The sequence below is a fragment of the Micromys minutus genome, assembly GCF_963924665.1.
Source record: "Micromys minutus genome assembly, chromosome: 3".
Taxonomy (NCBI): Eukaryota; Metazoa; Chordata; class Mammalia; order Rodentia; family Muridae; genus Micromys; species Micromys minutus.
Window position 1 is genome coordinate 77,163,176 of NC_137972.1, and position 19,492 is coordinate 77,182,667.

At 41.6% G+C, this 19,492-nt stretch overlaps 1 protein-coding gene across 4 annotated transcripts in view; it reads left to right on the top strand.

The window, feature by feature from the left end:
* Positions 1-19,492, top strand: part of AGBL1 (AGBL carboxypeptidase 1) — an 889,014-nt gene that overhangs the window by 115,902 nt on the left and 753,620 nt on the right. For all 4 annotated transcript variants that reach the window (XM_080914790.1, XM_080914793.1, XM_080914791.1 and 1 more), the window contains exon 6: positions 7,686-7,723. In XM_080914790.1, coding sequence (XP_080770916.1) covers positions 7,686-7,723 — 38 coding nt within the window. The remainder of the gene's footprint in view (positions 1-7,685; positions 7,724-19,492) is intronic.

Below are 19,492 nucleotides of genomic sequence, written 5' to 3' on the forward strand. Positions count from 1 at the left end.
CAAGGCCACACCTCAATAATTCTAGTTTCTTTGAGTGTATGAAGAACATTTTCATTCAAACACCACCCCAATGAGGTGATGTGGGGCTCCATATTGAGGTTCATTTGAGTTAATAAAAGACTAACTCAGTTAATTTGTTGTTCAATTATTAACTAACCAAAGAAGTTATCAAAGAATTTCTATGTAAGTTTGTTATGATAACTACTTACATGCTACAGATTGTAATTCAGCTGCTGTCCTCAGAGAACTTAACGACCAGTGTGGAGAAGGATGGACAAATACATACCCCCCCCCCCCATGGTACCAAAGTAAGGGAATTAGAAAGTGGAGAACTCAGCAGGAGGTAGCAAAGCTTCTAGTGCAGGCCTGTAGAAACTGGAATTTAATCTGGATACTGTAAGGTAGGTAGGTGAGAAAAGAAGTTTTTGGTGGATAAACAGAAAGATGAAATTGAGGATGAGTTTTCAGATCACTGTGGGACTTCTTGTTCAAACCTGTGGAGCAGTGCAAATGCCATGGTGTATGCAGAGAGAATTCAGACAGTGTACTCTATCTACAGTTCTCTGAAGCCACAGTACTATGGCCACAGGTACACTTTCTTAGTAAATAAATCCCATCTTTTAAACAAGCAGTGTTGATATTTTCCCCCTAAAGTTTCTCCTATTAACTGGTTTATGAAAATGTTGATTAAGAAAAAAACAGTCATGGTCCATAGAGGTGGAGAGTTCTCTTGCTCAGTTTGAATAGACATTATTGAAAGGCAAAATGTAGCTTCTTTAGAACCAACTTTGAGCTTTATATTACGTTAAGAGTGATATAACATGGATTCTCCCATAGTCATTTAGCAGCACTCTGTAAAAGTTTATTTTGCATGTGTATGCTTACTTATAGACTTTGCACATTATACATTTATATATAGGATTAAAGTTGCACATTAATATATAACTTACTTTATGAATAATTTAAGAAAATTGAAGCTGTTTACCTTAAGTGCTAAATTAAGAGTCACATTCCCAAGTAGAAAGAGACTCTTCTCTGTTGGGGAGCCCATGGCGATACCAGTCTGCTCGTTTCTTCTCAGCTATTAGATTTTTACTTCTGGTTCTGGGAAGTCTCACAAACCTTTGGCAGCCTCTGTCCTGCTGCTGCCTTCAGATTTGGAAAAAGTTCTAAACCATCTTTCCTTTGCAGATCCTCTGCATATGACAAGCCTGGTATAATGGGGGCTCACTCACTGCAGAGCTGCATTCCAGATCTCTGTCTCAGACAGTAGCCATCTTCTTTCTGTCTCTCTGCTGTCTGTTATGTACCAAATCAGCCTGGGATTTGGGTTTCAGTTTCTTACAATTTATAATGATTGATGATGGTTCCCACAAGTAGCCTTTGGCAGCACATAGATAGAGTTGGGCGTATGAGTGTGTTTCTTTCTCTTTTCCATTTCAGAGAGAAATGGAAACACTCCATGCTGGGCACAGGATCTGATTTAGCCTCGATGCCATATGCTCATAGTTTTTCTTTTCTACCATCATGCAGGATCCTTCTCAATTTTTGTCTCTGTGTTCTTCTCTTTCCTGAGATTGACGACGAGTTGAAGCCATGTGTTGTCCATTTTTTTTTTGGTCACCTGACTCGTGTGTGTGTGTGTGTGTGTGTGTGTGTGTGTGTGTGTGGTGTGTGAGGTGTGTGTGTGTGTGTTGTGTTGTGTGTGACTGTCTGTGTGCCTGTGTGTGCACTCATGTATACTATGTTTTTCTACTTTTCTATTTTCTCTTAAGCTAGGCAGGGGACTGGAGGGATGGGAATGCACCAGATGGCATTCTGGGTGTCTGTACTTACGGCAATGTGTTCAATTCCTATAAAGGACCTCCTGTTTTCTCCAACTGTTAACTTATTCCTATTTTCACTTTCTCCTTAGTTATAATACCCCTGTTCCGTCTGCTGGTTGAGCATGGATTTCTGTTCGTAATGCAGACTATCCTTTCATGTTGACACAGGCTTCTTCCTGATGTTTATATGAGTACATTTTTCCCTTTTCCCATTCTGTCTGAGTCACCTCATACAACTGTTCTAGTGTCCCTCTCCAAACTTGCAGCTCACCCTTGCACAGATGTTCTCTTTGCCCCCTCCTTACCCTTCTTCTTCTTTCTTACATTTATTTATTTTATGTTTATGAATGTTTTAGTTGTATTATGTGTGTATGTATGTATGTGCACCATATGTGTGCCTGGTGCTTTTCGTGGTCAGAAGAGGTGTCAGATCCTTTGGAACTGGAATTATGAATGGTTCTAAGATGCTCTGTGGGTACTGCAGAAACACATTGAGTCCTCTGCAAGAGAAACAAGTGCTCCTAACTGCCGAGTCCTTAACTCCCCAGCCCTTGTTTTACTTTTTAAAATACCATTCATAACACTTAAGAGTCTAAAGTTAGTGCACTTTACAAAAACACAACTGTCTATTATTTCTTTAACCATATTTTCCAAGACTATAAACTCCTTGAACACAGCAATTGTTTTGTCAATTTGTTCTGGTATGTAGTTGATAAGTAAACACTTATCATAAAAACAAATGACATATTCTAGATCTGCCTCCAGTGAAGTTCTGTCTTTGTCTCCATGACTACCACTGAATATCTAAATGTACTTCTCAAGATGTAGTGTGTTTGTTCCATACAGAGCTGAGTCAATCAGTGAACTCAGCTGAACAAGTTTGTTCTGTAGCTGTGTTCACTCCAGGATCTTGTCTGACTATAAACTCTAGCCCATATCTCAAAAATAAAGACGTTACACTGGAGAAAATTTTGAGCACCTAGAATTATGTTGAAAGTATAAGAAAAATTGACACTGTGTTTTGGAGTGAGGCAAAAGGAAGCTTGTACCTCAATGTGATTCTTGCTAACTAGCTTCAGGTCCTTAGGTGGGTTGTTTATCATAAACTGAGTAATTTCATTATCTGTTTTTCTTGTGAAGTTCAAAAGCAATGCACATTAATAGATATAGGACATGCAGCATTTGACACTTACAGAGGCTCCCTATGTAGTTGCAACAATTACTAACAGGACTCTCCTCATGGTTCTTAAGATGTATTTCAACCTGAAGAGGTAACTTGTGTCGTTACAACTCTATGTGAATGTTTGGCAAGAGGATATTTACACATTTGCCAAAGGTTTAGCCTTAGCCATTGCTGAGGAAAGTGGGATAATCCGTGGCATCACAAATCCTGACTGGGGTGTGCTGCTTTTAAGAATGAGTGGAACAAAAGTTGTTCCTCTTCATCTTTGGGTGTCATTGTAGTTTGTTGGATCAATATATTCTTCACAAAATTTCCCAGTGATCGATTCATTGACAGGAACACAGAGAAAGTTACATGGAAGATGTTTTGTTTAGTTATCGCTTCCCACTCTGTGAGACAGCCCACTCAGCAACCAAACCATATGACATGCTGCCAAGGAATGATGGGTTCAGGAGGAGATCAACTTAAGGAAAAATTGTTTGCCCTGCTCCTTTATAGACTCAGAGGGTCTACCAGGATGATAGCTGCTATATGTCCGCATCCAGATGAGGTAGTATGGTATCCTAAAGCCACAAAGTGGGGCTCCAGTTCACTTGTTATATGCAGTGGGCTTAGTTTCTTCAAGTAACTGAGCTTTCTTACTTGCTTAAGTCCCAATACCTTCATTTGACCTTGTTGATTTTGAGGTAGGGTCTCACTATGGAGCTTAGACCATCCTAGAACTCATGACTCCCCACCTCCGCCTCTCGAGTGCTACTATTACAAGGCTGTGCTGCCACACCCACCTAAGTGTTGGTTTTCATAGGCACAGGCATTGGCTCACTAGAGGAGTTGTGTCAGTTCTGCTGAGAACTATTGTCTTTCACGTTGTATTAAAATAGGTTAGGAGAGTCTTGTTCACACAGTAGACCATTGCTACACACTTGTCTAGTGACTAGACTCTAAACAAAGACCTTTTGGTAGCATCGAGGTAGGGCCAGAAGCCACTCGGATAGTGATTACTTTCTGTTCCTCATTAGTTTATTCTAGATATTTGTTCTTCTTTAAATCTTAAATTGGCATAACACTACAAACAACATCTATACTACTGGTTTTTTAAAGGCAAAGCATTTGTTACACAATCCTTAAACACACACACACACACACACACACACACACACACACACACACACACACGAGTATTGAGATAAAAGTTTCTTGGGTCACTAATATATTACATTCTGCTCCAATATTTTTATTACAGATTTTGTAAAGTTAAAAACCTATAAAATTGATTTTTAAAACCTATCACATGGTCACAGATTGAAGTTTAAAGAATCCCTGGATATAGGCATTCTAGCAATTTTTATTTTAGAAGCCATATATGTTCACTTGTCCCCAGACAAGTTCTCACTACTGTTCTTGACTGCACAGCACATTCTCTCATCTTTCTAGTTCTTTAGTGATCTTCTCCCTTTGGTGATGATGATGGTGATGATGATGATGATGATGATGATGATGATGATGATGATGATGATGATTGTTTTTGTGTTTGTTTGTTTGTTAATCCTTTGCTCTGTTTTTGTTGAATTTTCTTGAAGATACTATCCATTCCCATTGTCACAAACTATTATTGCTATTGTAGAAATTAGTAAATAAATATTTCCATGTTTGAGTGCTCTCCAGCTTTGTAGCTGGATGATTGCAGCAGTATTCTGACCAGTTTCAGGAAGCTTTCATTTAATGTATCTTGAATTCAGCATATCCTAAATGAAAGCCATTATTTTCTCTAAAGATATGGCTTCTCTTCTTAGTCAGTTAGTGGCTTTCTTGTGCTTAGTTTTACCACAAACAACATTCGAAATATCTCAGGAAGCAACCTAGCTTCTCCATTTCTTTCTTTTCTATTTTTTAATCACATTTCTGAATAATAATTATCTTCTCAGTTTTTCATCACTGATATTGTACATAAGAATTTAAAAGAAATGAATGATGTCTCATTGTGAAAAATCTGAAATTTGAATTCTTGAGACTATCAGACTTTACTCTTAACTATGGTATTTATCATTTTCCTAGGTGTGCTTTTCATCATAAATGTTGATTTCCAAATTATTTTCTTCAAAGTAATAATGCTTCCCTGGTACTTTAGGACCCATCTTCCATTTGGCTGTAACTTTGAGCATGTCATACAATATTAGGATCTTCTATCATCATGCTATTTGGTATAATCTAGAGAATTAAGGTCTGAAGTCAACTTACTGTCCCTGTCAACAGTCAAAGAATGACCAGGCTTACATTAATTCATTACCAAACCATTTAGTAAATGCTTTAATGTGCACATGAGGACTTGAAAACACAGAATTCGGATTCACTAGGTCAGGAAACCGTCTACACAGTCTACATTTCTGTTCAGCTCTCAGCAAATGTGAGGCTGCTGGTAAAGATTCATATTCTGAGAAGCAAGACTCTCAAGTATCCTTTAGTGCAGCCTTTCTCCTCACCTCTACTCTGTTCTCTGAACCTATTCTCCTTTTCCTGTCCTATAGTGAAAGATTTCTGTACATCACTCATACCGGACTACTTGTCTCTAGACCTGGCTGGTGATCTAGACTAGGTTAGGCACCTACTTTGAATATCTCTTAGCTTTTCCTGCTTTTACAGTCTTCTCCTCTAACTTGCTTTGGCTTTGCTGTCCTCCTATGTATTTCTTTTTTTTTTTTTTTTTTTTTGGCTGTGTCATTTAACAAGAAGGCATAACCTAACAACAGGAACGTGTTTGGCACATGCTTTAAAATTTATTAGACTTCAATACAATGAGCTAAATAAACCCATGTCCTTTTTAAATTGCTCAGTCTTATGTATTTGTTTTAGTAATAGGAAGTAAATAAAAATCTCTACAGAGGAAATCATTGGCTTAGAGAGAACTATGGCATGAAAAAATGCTGTTTGTTCTTTTTAAGAATAGATTTCTTACATCTGATGCTAGTACCTTATGCTTAAGGCAAGCAGTGATGTGTTCCCATCACCTCTGAAGATTGGAGAAATTGGCCAGAGGGATAAGATTATCCCTTCTAGGCTATATACACATGTGAACAGACTTGCCCCCCCACCCCTCAAACCAGGGGTCTTTTTCCTAATGTCATCCAGATTTTCTCATGAGCTAATTCCTTGCCTCCAAGAAATCTTTGCAGGGTGTTGCCTGATATTGAGACAAAGCCAGCAGCATGAAGAAGACAAATGAATGAGAAAAAATAAGAATAACTAAAACAGAAACAGCATGTTTGAGATAAAATTGCATCTCCTCCTAGCCTCCAGGATTCCTGTGATAGCGAACGTCACAGTACAGACATGACAGCAGAGACAATCACTCTACTCAGTGAAACCAGCACAGCAAAGTCTCAAGTCAATGGGGCAGATTCCACTGAGAGACTCCCCACTACTCGCTCCTAGCCATCCTTTCCTCCCCCTAAGCGAGTTTTGGCTTGTGCAACTCTGCTGTACTAACTCCGTGAAGATTGACAAAATCCATATGCTACAGTACATAGGACCTATGTTGTGATGGGACAAAACAGAATCAGAATTCATGGAAGTAGCTCAGCATCTCGAAGAAAGAGTAGAGCAGCCAAATTAACTCCACAATAATGGATTAGGAGAGGAAGAAAGTATGTGAGTTAGAAGACAGAAAAGGTTTGCGAATGGTCCAGCAAGGCACCTACCCCACTGAACCACCTGCCAAGTATATAGGGATCACGTCGATATGTTCTTTCAACCCATTATTAATACTCTTCAGTGTGCATGTGAAGATTTGTTAGAACAGGATTCTAACTCATGAGGCGAGGGGTGTCCTGCAGATTCTCTATTTCTCTTTGGGTCTCAGCAAATGCGAGGTTGTGGGTAGAGATGCACACACTGAGCAGCAAGGCTAATGAAACTACAAATGACATCCTGGCACCCTCTGCTCATTGTGTCATGTGGTTCCAATCACTTCCCCCAAAGCCATACCATGAACATGTGAATTGAGTCCCCAGTACATTAGCACTGAAGGATATGTTCAAAGGAAAAAGCACCGAGAGTGATATCATGCATTGTCAGACGTCAGGAACAAACCGAGGGCTCACTAGAAACTGTAACAAGAGACGTTTTTACTCTCCTCTACTTCATTTTGCTGCCGAAGTTGTGGAATTCTGTGGAAGAAAGCAAAGTGCTTGGAGGAAGGCCTCCATCTTAGGGAAGCAGCTTCTCCTTCTAGTATGCGTGTGTTTCCCAGTGTGTCCTAGACATGAATGTGGTTCAGGAAGTTGGCACCAAACTGTTGTGTTCCCCGTGCCTTCTCACCATGTCCCTCCCAGTCATCCTTCAGAATCGCCACATGTTTTCAAGAAACTTAGCAATGGCTGGTAAAGGGAGCACCTAGAAAGAATAAAAGGAATGGCGGAAGGTGGAGAGTGATGGGAGAAGGAAGGGCTTTTTCAGCAGCAGAGGGGACCTCCGAGACCTATTTGGAAGTTAAACACCTCAGTTAATGTGATTTCTACATTTATACCTTTTTAATGGTCAGCAGAGATCAATAGAATGCCTTCTATGTGTGGTTAATAGCGAGTCTGATAGGTGAAACATGCTGCCTATAGGATCCAGGGGCTAACAAAAACAAAAGACTATTAAACATTGACTTTCGCTTTTTTTTCCTTCTTTCCCAGGGCAGCCACTGAAGTTTTGGCAGCATTGCTGAAATCCAGTAAGCACCTCTTTAAAAGGGGTTGGGGGTTATCTCTTTCTGTTTGTATTTTTGCAATCGGTACTTTTTATTCCATGGCTCCATTCTGACCTGTGAAGAAATAGAGAGCTGTGTTTCCAGTCTGTTGGAAAAGAGAATTTGATGACTGCAGAAAAGAGACTGAATATGTGGACATGTCCACTTGTAATCTATGGTAGTTAGTGTTTGTCAAGACCACAGACTCCAGAATCACCTGAGAGAATGGTTTCTTGGCATGCAAGTGAGAGATTATCATGATTGGATTAGTTGAGGTTGGAGGATCTGGCCAAAGTGGGTGCCACCATTTCCTGGATGAGTCCTTCATTTGTTGTCCTCTGCTTTGTGGCTGTGTCTGTAATATGGCCAGCTACTTCAAGCTCCTAGTGCCTTAGTTCCTCTACCATGATGAACTATACCTTGAATTATGAGACAAGATAAACCTTCTTTCCCTTGGGTTGCTTTTGTAAGAGTATTTTATCCCAGTAAGAAAAGTAGATAAGACAAAGACAACAGTCCCTACAAGGGGGCTAAGTTATCTATTGCTGCCCTGGGTACCCTTTAATTTCTTTCGACAGAAGCATTACTAGAATAAATTCTAGCCCATTGGACTGTCCAGTGGACCAAAGGTTTATGTATGAGAGAGTAGGTAGACGAATCTTGCACTTAGTTTTTAACTTAGCTAATGTGCTTGGCCAGGTAGGTTGTTGGGAATTACTTGGACAATGTAGAGGCTGCTAAGTTTTTTTTTTTTTATTTTATTAGAAAGTTATTTCTTTTCTCAACTATGTGAGTGATTGCAAAAGAATAGCTTGGAGGTTCTGAATTATTGTGAGGATTTTTTTTGTTTGTTTGTTTTTTGCCTCGTGGCCTTAGCCTAATTACATTGGGAGTCAATTTCACATGTGCAATATAATAGACAGCAAGATGCACTTGGGAGTGAAGTCTTGGCTTAATGTTTTTATTCCTCCCCTCCTTCCTGCTTCATCTGTTTTAATTTGGTACCTTGGAAACCACCTTCTTCAATGGTGATATTTGTTTTTCTATAGGGAGCCTGGGGCCTGTGTGTAATAGGTGAACTTTAATAAGACTTATAAATAAATAAATAAGAGTAAAAACTCTCTTTCTACACCACCCATACATCTCTGTCAACCAGAAGCATGAAGAAAAAGCCAAAGTACATGATGTTTCCTTTTATAGACTGCAGAGGCAGATGAAGCTTGAATTCATTCCTTTGGTTGGAACCTCATACAGTATGGAAGTCTGTTCACAAGCACAGCTTTCAAACATGGGGCAGGGAAGAGAGGGAGTCTATCGACTACTGAAGATGGGAAGATGTTACTTGTGAGTTCTGGGGAAGAGCTGTTGATGTTCTTCAGCATCAACTAATTACAAGTTTAAGCTCTTGATTCTTATTATGGCAAACAGGGTCTTTCTCCATTCGAATGCTTGGCTTTGGATGAAGGGTGAGGGATAAGAAGAAAATGAGCTTTTGTCCTTGGGACTAAGTTAGTGCAGCCCTTTGGGACAGAAGCTTCCTCTTGAGTCCATCCAGCCAAGCTTTGACAATAGAGAACTTGACGCTTCCTAGACTCTGGTAGAGGGCTCAGCTCTGTGTTTTCTAATGTATATTCTTTTTTTTTTTAGGGCAGTGATTCTCAACCTTCTTAAGGCCATGACCCTTTTATTCAGTTCTCATATGGTGACCTTCAAGTATAAAATTATTCTTGTTGTTATTCCATAACTGTCATTTTGCTACTGTTATGAATTGTGATGCAAATATCTGACATATAGGAGGTCTGATATTCAAGCCCTGAGAAAGTGTTGAATGATGCTCCCCCACCCATGCCAAAAGAAGTCAGGTCACATAGATTGAGAAGCACTATTTTAGAGGTTGGCTTTTGACTCTCCTCTGTAGAATATTCTTTGGATCACTGGGTTAGGTGCCCTTGCTTTCTGTTTCCATAGGCTTTCCTACATCAGCGCCTTGATGTCACTGACTTGAAGGGTTTTTTTTTTTTTTTTTTCTTTTCTGCTTTATTTATTTATTTATTTTTTGTTGTTATCTCTCAGCCAGAGCTTTTAAGGGACAGGGGTTATCTCTATTGATCTGTATGTTTCTTGTATCAGCACAACAAGGCTGAAAGCACATATTTGTTGATGGCAATTAAATGATTGATTTGTGATATTTACCCACCCGAAATAGTAAGACTGCTCCCTACAACCTAAATTTAACAACATGCTTAGAACCAATGGTCTTAACATTTGTAGTTCTATTATCTATTTACTTTCCTAATAGGCTGCTAGGGAACTGAAAGCCTGCTGTCTTCTACATATAAAGCAGGCTTTACTATCCCATTAGGACGATATATGGGGTTATCTGCTAATTCTTCTGAGCTGTTCATATGGGCTATTGCCTGGATATTTGGTTATTTATACTACAAAAACGTTTGGATCAGAGGTTCTCTAATAGTCTTTCTCCCGCTAAATACAAAACCTTCATTTAAATCAGAGTCTTTCATTCTTGGCCCCACTGACATTTTGAATTGGGTAATTCTTTCTTGTTGCTATCTGTTCTATGCATTGTGGAATATTGAGTGATATTCCACACATCATTCTGTACTAGTACTTGGCATTGTGCTTAGATGTAACAACCCACCTCATCCTGTGGGAATTAAAGTTGCTTCCTTTTGAGAATGGCCAGTACCTGTTTGGGTACACACATGGGCTAAAATCTACCCAAAGTTTCAAAATTTCCTTCCCAAGACACCTTCCTTTGTATTTAATAAACATTTTCAGTTTTCATAACCGATATAAGAATCCCCGGCATCAAGCACCATTCATATGCATCTGTAAACAGCAAGAACACAGAAAAGGGAATAGTATTACAAACATTCACCAATTACTTGAGGGAGACACTGCTGGGGCGTGGAGCTTCTATCACAAGCGGTAATTCTAATGTATAGGTAGAACAGTTCTGAGGTCATCTTAAGCTCAGTGCAAACGAAGGCTTCACTTAGATGGCAATGTTAGGCCATGCAAGAGCTTGAGGAGCAATCATTGACACAGTTGTTCTATCAGCCCCACCAAAGTATACATGGCATGGAATACCGAGGCATAGGTGACACCAATCCATCTAGGCCGGAGTTCCTGCAGGGCTTTGAGTGTTTTGGAAATTTCATATCATTTTATAATGTCTAAACGTCACATATAGCAAAACTTTAACATACAACGCCTTTTGACTTGACTTGTAGAGTGTTGAATCTATCAGTTGATTCTAAAGGCAGGATATTAGATTCTGTCTAAAATTCAAAACTGCATGTGGCCCGGCTCTCCTAGAATGTCTATGCACACTTTTATCTATAAAAGACCTACTTCTTTTAGGTGGCAGCTATTCTGGCTTGTTGTTTACTTGTCAGTGAAGTTAAAAGTTGCCAGTTCTAGTATATCTCAGTAACTGCACCACAAACAGAGCACATTGCCCTGTCTGCATAAAACTAGAACAAAATATTTACTGGTTGGTGTTAGTCAGTGTCCCTGTGACCGTCAATGTGAGGACAGATTTGAGAATCTGAGGTCACTAAGATCCTATTGATTTGTGGCTGAGTGGAGTCAATCCCCCCAACCCCCCGACCCAGTTCTTGGAGCTGTGGGGCCTGCCCACATCAGCAGCACAGGGAAAGGAAAGAACTTTGGATCACATTCGGGATAGCTTTTTTTTTTTTCTTTTCTGGCTTTTGCTCCCTTATCAAACAGGCTAGAAGTGATGTAGCCAGCCCAGGAGATGAGGACAGTAGGAAGAGAAATGAGGCAAAGGCATCTCAAATCTTAATTTCTGATCAGGAAAATTTTGCACAGAAATCTGAGAACTTATGTCCCATTGTCTCAGCCACTTGACGTTACCAAGGAACAAAAATCATTGTGCACTCTAGAGTTCATCTGTCTCTGTCTTTTAGATTAGAATGGCCTGTGTAAAATTCCACATCATCCCTCAAATCAGTTCATTTCTCTGCTTATGCATGCACACTCTTCATTAACACTCGCCACCGCACATTCTGTACAAAGAGCTTGTGTGTGTGTGTGTGTGTGTGTGTGTGTGTGTGTGTGTTTTATTCTATCCAAAAGCACTTAGCTTTGCATTACTGAAATCTAATACAGCTCTGATTAGGAAATCACACTACTTCAATTGCTCATGTTGTTTGTGTCTAACAAGCCAAAATAACTCTTTCTCCCTCCCTCCTTCCGTTCCCCCTCCCTCTTTCCACTAGGATTTTTTCCACAAGGCTTCTCTCACTTCTCTCTCTGCCCTTCTCTCTCCCTTCCATACCTCTCTCCTGTTATCATTATGACCACAGTCTCTCCCTCTTTCCTTTTCTTTCTTAACCTTTTTTCCATAAGCATTAACCATAAATGCACCTATGAAAAATTGTGACCACAGAAACAGTCTTTGAATGAGGCAGAAATGGGATTATAGTTACTTTGTGCTGGCCCTAGGGATTGTCCTGGCATTAACCTTGCTGCCTGACTTAAAGGGGATTTAAACCTTGCAACTAGGAAGCTCCTTCTGGCTGAGACCCTAAATCTTACTGATGAAAGAGGAGTCTATTTCATGGTTCTTTTCCACTTGAGAATTAGCATTTTGGGGACTCAGGAAGTGTGCAGAAGTTAGAGGAAGAGAGAAGGCTGAGAGAAGTCGGCAGAGAAAGAAACAGCGGAAAAAAAAAGGAAGGGGGCAGATAAGAGGGCTAATGGAAAGTTTGGCAGGAAGTTGAGACTTCTGTTAATATTCTGTCTGTCTGATTCCCAGGGAACATCCCTCAGCAGTGGTACTGCAGAGAATAGGAAGGAAGGACAAACCCAGTAGAACAGAAGCCTGGCATGGATGGACAGCCTCATGCTTGGAGAAAACACCTCTGGTGGTTTAGCATTTGGCAGTGTAGATGCTGGAGTGCATAGTGGCCTGATGATCACCGGATGGCGAAGATGGACCAATTTCAAGATTCCCTGGACATGCTATGCGTGTTGGCCTCCGTCCTCAGAGTGGATGTTGTGTGTTTGATGGTGGTTGATATGGTGGTCCCTTTGCTCTGATGGCCATATACAAGTACCAGCAGAATAGTAAGGCCTTCTTTGGGCTCAAGTACAGGAGAATTGGTCTGTTTAAGTCTGATATTCTAGGTTTCCCAGATGCTATGCTTTTCTGCCTCAGTTTTGTAATGAACTAAAGAAGGTCAAACTGTCATGGCTGAAGGACACAACCCAAAGGTTGAGAATCACTGCTTTACACAGAATGGAACCAGTCGTGGTGTCTGTGATGGTCACATGCACACAGACGTGTGTGACTGTCTTCTTCTTTGAGCACCCACACAGGCTGCTTACTGCATCCTCATCTCAGGCCACATTAGAGGCTCCCCTATTTAATACTGTATAAGAAAGCAGCCCAGTTTCCTGGAAACCTTCCCCCATGCCTTAGTTATTGTGGTATGTTCACAAACCTGATGTCTCTTTTTTCCACTATGACTTCTGGGGCAGCATACGGTAAGTATTTTACTGATGAGCCAAAAGCATTCTTCAAATATTATTGATTTTTTTTTTTTTTTGTATTTGCCACACGGCTGCAGTTGGCTTCATTTGAAGGCAACACGGCAAGCTACATCTATCACGGTGCTGGTTTAAAATGACAAAACTTATACCCACCATTTATTGAGTTCTTAGTATGTCAGACACTGTGTATGTTTAGCCTGAAAAGGAGATTTCGCAATCCCCTCCTCATAAGTGATGTCTGGAAGGCTTAAATAATTCATTCAGCTAGCAGGCTTCAGAGTTTACCTGGCAGTCTCTTCCTCCCAATGAGCTAAGCCCTGTGCTTCACCAGGAAGAGATTAAAGAGGCCAGGTTTACTTAACCCATAGAAGGAACAACCAAATGTTGAAAGGAAGCTAAGTAAATATTGTCTAAGTATCAGGAGGATTATTTTGGAAGACCATGTGTTACTTAAGTCGGAAACATTGCAGGGTCCACTCCATATAACATTTGAATGGGACCCAGTGAGAGATGCTGGAACACTAGCCTGTGTGTGAGGAGCCTGTGTCTGCTGCTTCGAGGCTGCGCGTCAGGCAAGGCTGATGAATGAGGGCATGAGATCCCCGGAGCGAGCAAGAACTGGAAGGATAACAGCCTCCTATTACGTCATGCCATATTCAATTTGGCGTATTCCTCTTTACTTTCTTGGCTTCTGGTCCAGTCCTGTCTGCCAAATACTTATGTATTTTGCATAAGGACATAAGTAATTTTAAAAAGTTTAAGTTAAAAGGTTGCAACCATACCGGGTTGTCTCTTTTCCTTCCATTGCCACCCCCCCCTCTTGGCCCCCATTCTGACGCTGCAGGAAATGTGGGCTGAGTTGCAGACAGTTGCTCGTGTAGTTCCTCTTCCTGCCATATGGTGGCACTGTTCTTCTAGTTATCTCGGTCATTGCTAGTCCAATATTTATTTTCTGTGAGTAATTTGTTTATCAGGAGGTTATTTTAATCTAATTTTGGCCATATTTGCTAGCGCACACTATCTGTGCTTCCCAGCGTTAGCAGCTTGCATGTCTTGAAGGAAATTAGCTGAAGATGGTCTCGGAGGCATTTGCGCAGCAGCCATTATTTAAGGGAGGTGGGAGGAGGCAGGGTGAGTGGAGCCTGGGGTTAGAACAGGGAATTTGTTGCCTTCTTAGTGGTGTTAGCATGATGGAGCGGGATTGACCAAGGGCGGGGACACCCAGCAGCATTTCGCAGGCTGTCTCTGCTTGACAGCAGCAACGCTGGTCCTTAGGGTCGCTAGCCTCCCAGAACCTTGTGACAACTTGTAAAGGTCCTAGATTGGTTTGGAAGGACAAGAGTCTTCTAGTTCTGCACCCTCTGCAAGAGGCCCTTCTCCCAGTTCGATGACGTCTTTAATGAACTGCTTCTGAAAGCTGTCTGTAAGCTGTGGAGTGTGAAGAGGTCGGGAAGAGAGAGACTCTATACCAGAACAACCACAGCAGCACCCTCAGCGTGATTAATAACTTGCTGGACACTTTGCTCACGTTTCAGTGAACTCTTTGTCCTTGTTTACATCATAAGCATAGTACTATACCTGTTTTATGTGACAAGAAGATGTAGTTAGCATCAAACAAAGACTTGCTGAGATCCCACAAATAGCACAGGGAAAGCTAAACTTTACCTCGGTTGGGACTGCTTCCAAAGCATCAAATTTTCGGATTTCTGTTAACCTTCAGCAGGAGCCAGGAACCCTGGACTATGGGTTGAGCCATAGATTGACTATATAATCTTAAGCTTGGCCTTTGGCACTGCACTTCAGTTCAGGTTGGCTTTCCGTAAGTGGAGAGTTAGAGGCAGAGCTTGATGCTTCTTTGCAACACTATCTTCCTTACATTTTCATCATCAAAGCCTAAGTGTGAATGGCATGTGTGATATATGCAGCAGGCACAGTGGGGTGCAGATGGAGACCCTAGTTAATAACAGCTTATCCTTTCCCTCACTTCTGACTTTCTGATAGACAGCAAGAAGCTTCCAGGGATGTTACTGAGGTTCTGGAAGAAAAAAAAAAAAAAAAAAAACAACATTGCAAACTTCTGAATGAATGTCTCCGTGGGGTGCTTGGGAGCTTGAGCTATTGTTTGGGATTATAGCTTAAAGATGGGGTGACATGCTTCTTGTGAGAGGCTAGAAAAGTGTGCCATACTTCTATAAGTAGTAAAATCATCAGCATCCTCATTGTCATCATCGTCTGGTGATATCTGACCCAGGGAAAGCAAAGCCAGAGTCTTGTATCCATTAAGACCCAGTCTAGTCATTTTGGAGTCACTTAAGATTAACGAGCTTAATTAAGCAATTGAACTGAAATTAAGTCATTGAGGTTCAGTGGGGTTGTTACTCAATGGCAGGAAGGTAGGCTGATGGACCCTTTCCTATGATGGTCAAAGTCTTCAGAGGTGACCCTCCAGGGTCTTAACAGAGCTGTGAGTGGTGCTGATGAGATGTTCCTACTTGACACAGAACTTGGCTAAAGCATCATCATTGGCATTCCCCTGTTAAGTCGGTTAGTTCCTATGCACAGGCAGCAAGCTATCTTTTACCCCCTCTGTTTCCAGGGCGCTTGCTCTATTTAATATTTTCCTGCAAGTTTAGGCCAAAGGGTCCCTTCGAAAAAGTGTCCAAGTTTCCAAGTCATGATGGAGATGGCATGCATTTGATATAATTGCCTAACTTAATCACCATAACAGTAAGATATGGTGGGGAAGAGAGTTTACATATGTCTAGCATCGGCTCTCATGGTTCTGTGGGCCAACTACAGAGGCGTAGTTATTAAGGCAAGCTGGTCTGTCCCTTCTAAAAATAACCAGCAGCACAGAAGCAGGTGATGAGCCAGGAATGGGAGCAGAGCAATGGACCTTAATAAACTTTGGTCAAAGTCAGTGCCAGTTGATTACTACTGCCCTTGGAGGCTGAAGGAGTTAATGTTCTATAGGTATAGGGCTTGTTCAAATTTAAACCTGTCTCCCAAGATTTATCCACTGCACTAAATTGACACCTGGTTGTTTTTAGTGCCTACTGCCACCTCCACCCCCACCCCCAGAAGCCTTTTTTGTGGAATAGCTAACAGAGAATAGTTGAGAGTTTGTGGACCACACTCTTTCTATGATTGCCATTTCGCTGTGCCCTGCGAGGGCAGAAGCAGCTATAGGCAACACATAAAGGAACAGCTATGGCTATGTTCCCATAAAACTGTATAAAAATAGGCTGTGGGCAGTGTGCTGACCCCTACTTTTGACCGAGTGAACCTCAGCCCTGGGGACTGTATTTCATTAATTCTTATTTCTTAAGCCATTAACTCTAGTGTATTTTATACAGCAGGCACTCAGAGCAAGTTATTTGAATAAGCCAAGGAAGGAGAGTAAACAAATGCACACAGATCCGGTCCCCCTTGCTACATCAGTATGCACTTATTTCCTTTACACTGTGGGTCCTCAGGGGTTAACATCCAGGGTTGTGAAGTTGTAAACCTTTTAGATTTTAGAACTTGTATCATTCTGGCATAATTGATGGCTGGCTGTGGGTTGACGAAGATAAAGTACCACAAAGATTTAAAGGGCTAGACAAAAAGATAAACACTCCCCAGCTCCAGAGGCATGGAACTGCTTCCCCATCCCATCCAGGACTGACTGCACAATTATTTATTTATGTCAAGATGCACATCAGCTGGTTCCCAGAGATCCTAGAAGTAGCAGGTTACAAAGCAACTTTCATATATTATCTCACTTAATGCCTGCAATAATCCTGTAAGACAGGTAAATATTTAACAATTCCACAGCGGCAACTGTCAATGCAATTGATTTTGCCCCCGGAGGAATATTTATTGAGGCCAAGGACGTTGTGACTGTCATGTCTGTGGGAGGGCTACTCCTAGAAGCCATGGGATCCAGACCAATTTGCTATTAACATCCTACAGTGCTCAGGATGGTCCCCTACAATAAATAATATCCAGCCCCAGATGTCCATAAAGGTTGAGAAAATCTTGCTCTCTGGAGGCTCGATGAGCTTGGCTGAGCTCCTTATAGTCCTGTAAAGGCACTGAATGCGTTGGGAATAAGATATGCCATTCATTTCGTTCTAGAAGGCTTCAAATCTATTTTTAAAATGTAAATGATTCGCAGTGACGTCTAGGCAGAGATGTTTATATAAATGGTTGACAGTGAAGGTTAGAGAGGCCACTCCACCTGTTTCTTAGCTCTTGTCCCTAACCCCAGATCTCTGCTGGGCCCTATGTCCTTCTACATTTCCCGAGTCATTTTTATTTCTGGAGTGTGTATGGTGTTGTGATGCTTCCTTGTGCTTATTCAGGATGCGAGAAAGACGGCATGGGGGTCATAGAAGAGACCGTGGTTAGTATAGTCCAGGTGATAGAAGAGGGAAGGGAAATATTGCTAGTGATTGAATCTGGGTTCAAAGGACTATGCAGAAGGCTCAAGGACTTGGAATTTCACAGTGATGCCACCGGAGGATGAGTTGGAGGCAGCAGGTTAGAGGTGTGTGCTCTTTGCTCCTCTTCACCTACTGGAGTCTAGAGGTTCCGTGAAGCATGAGCTGAATTACACATCTGTAAAACAGTCAGTCGGCTTCCTTGCAGTGCATACTGCTCGACTGCATTATAGCCAGAAGCAGGCGCCTCACGTGTCAACTAGCAGAGAGGGCAGGTGGGGGAAGCCCCGAGTTTTTTCCTTCCAGGTGTAGATGCTATCTTCTTCAGGTGTGTTCTGTGCTTACAGTGGAAAAAGCCAAGTGAAATGAGGAGTGGGGATTCCCAGGAGGTCTCAGCAGGGGTAGAAGTTCTTCTTGGGGGATTGGTGAGCATTTTCACACCCCTTGAGAGAAGAGTGAGATCCTCTGTGAATGGGAGTGTCCCTGAAGTTTTAAGGCAAAGCTGCTCATTCCTTGGGCTTTTTTCCCTCCAGAGATGTCATAGAGAAGTTATAATGAAAGAGGGCAAGGAAACCCTGGCCTGACAGGGTTCTTTATGTTTGCACACACCTCCCTGAAATGAATCTCAGAGCTTAGAGTTTGTGTGAGTATCAGGGAGAGAGAGGGACACATAGAGAGAGACAGAGAGAGACAGAGAGAGAGACAGAGACATGGAGAGACACAGACACATAAAGACAGACACATATACAGACAGAGATACAAAGAGACACAGAAACATAGGCATGCACACAGAGACAAAGAGACAGAAACAGAATCAGAGAGACACAGATACACAGAGACAAAGAAACACAGACACATGCATTCACTTACATACATGAAGAGACAGAGAGATAGAGACAGAGAGAAAGAGACAGAGACACACAGAGAGACACAGATACACATGTGCTCATACATACACACAGAGAGAAACAGAGAGTCAGAGAGACACAAAGACACACACAGAGATAGAGAGATAGAGACAGACACGGGCATACACACATAGGGGGCAGGAAAGAGACCCCCTTGCCCACCTTTCTAGGTATTTTTCTATAACTTTTCCCCTTACTTTCCATCCTGGATTTTGCTCTCCTGCTTTTTCTTATTTTCACTCACCAAGTTTTGGCAATTTCCATTTGCTGGTTTCTGCCTCATTATTCCTTCCTACCCTATGTGCCTTGGCCCCAGTGCCCCATCTGCGAAGTCTTCCTTGACCATGAAGCCTACTCTACCTTTCCCACCCAGTCACCAGAGTCATTCTCTGTTGCACGTGCCATGGCCTGATGTTCTCTGTGTGTCTGCGCCTGCATTTCCACACTGCCTTCACATAGGTGCATTGCCTCATGAGGCCTGGAACTTCAGCTTGTTTGTCACTACGTCCCCGGTGATGGCAAAGGTGCCTGCAATATATTGGCATATCACTAACAAATGTTTGTCTAGTGGATTAATATAGCACCCTAGAAGTGTAGGTGTGATTTTAGCTGGTGGTTCATTGCCCAAAGCAGCAGCAAGATTTGGTCTAGAGGGAAACATCTTTGTTTATTTGTGTATGCTGAGTGAACCATCCAGGCTGCTGCCCATAGCTGAGAATCAACTGATTTTATATATTTCTTAAAAGCATTGATATGACAATGTGATCGTATTTTCCTTCACTGATAAGAGGTGCATCACTGTTCACATACTAGTAAGAATGAAATAAATGGCATCGATGTCCGGAGATTCTCCCTCACTGGGAACATCTTACCTTTTG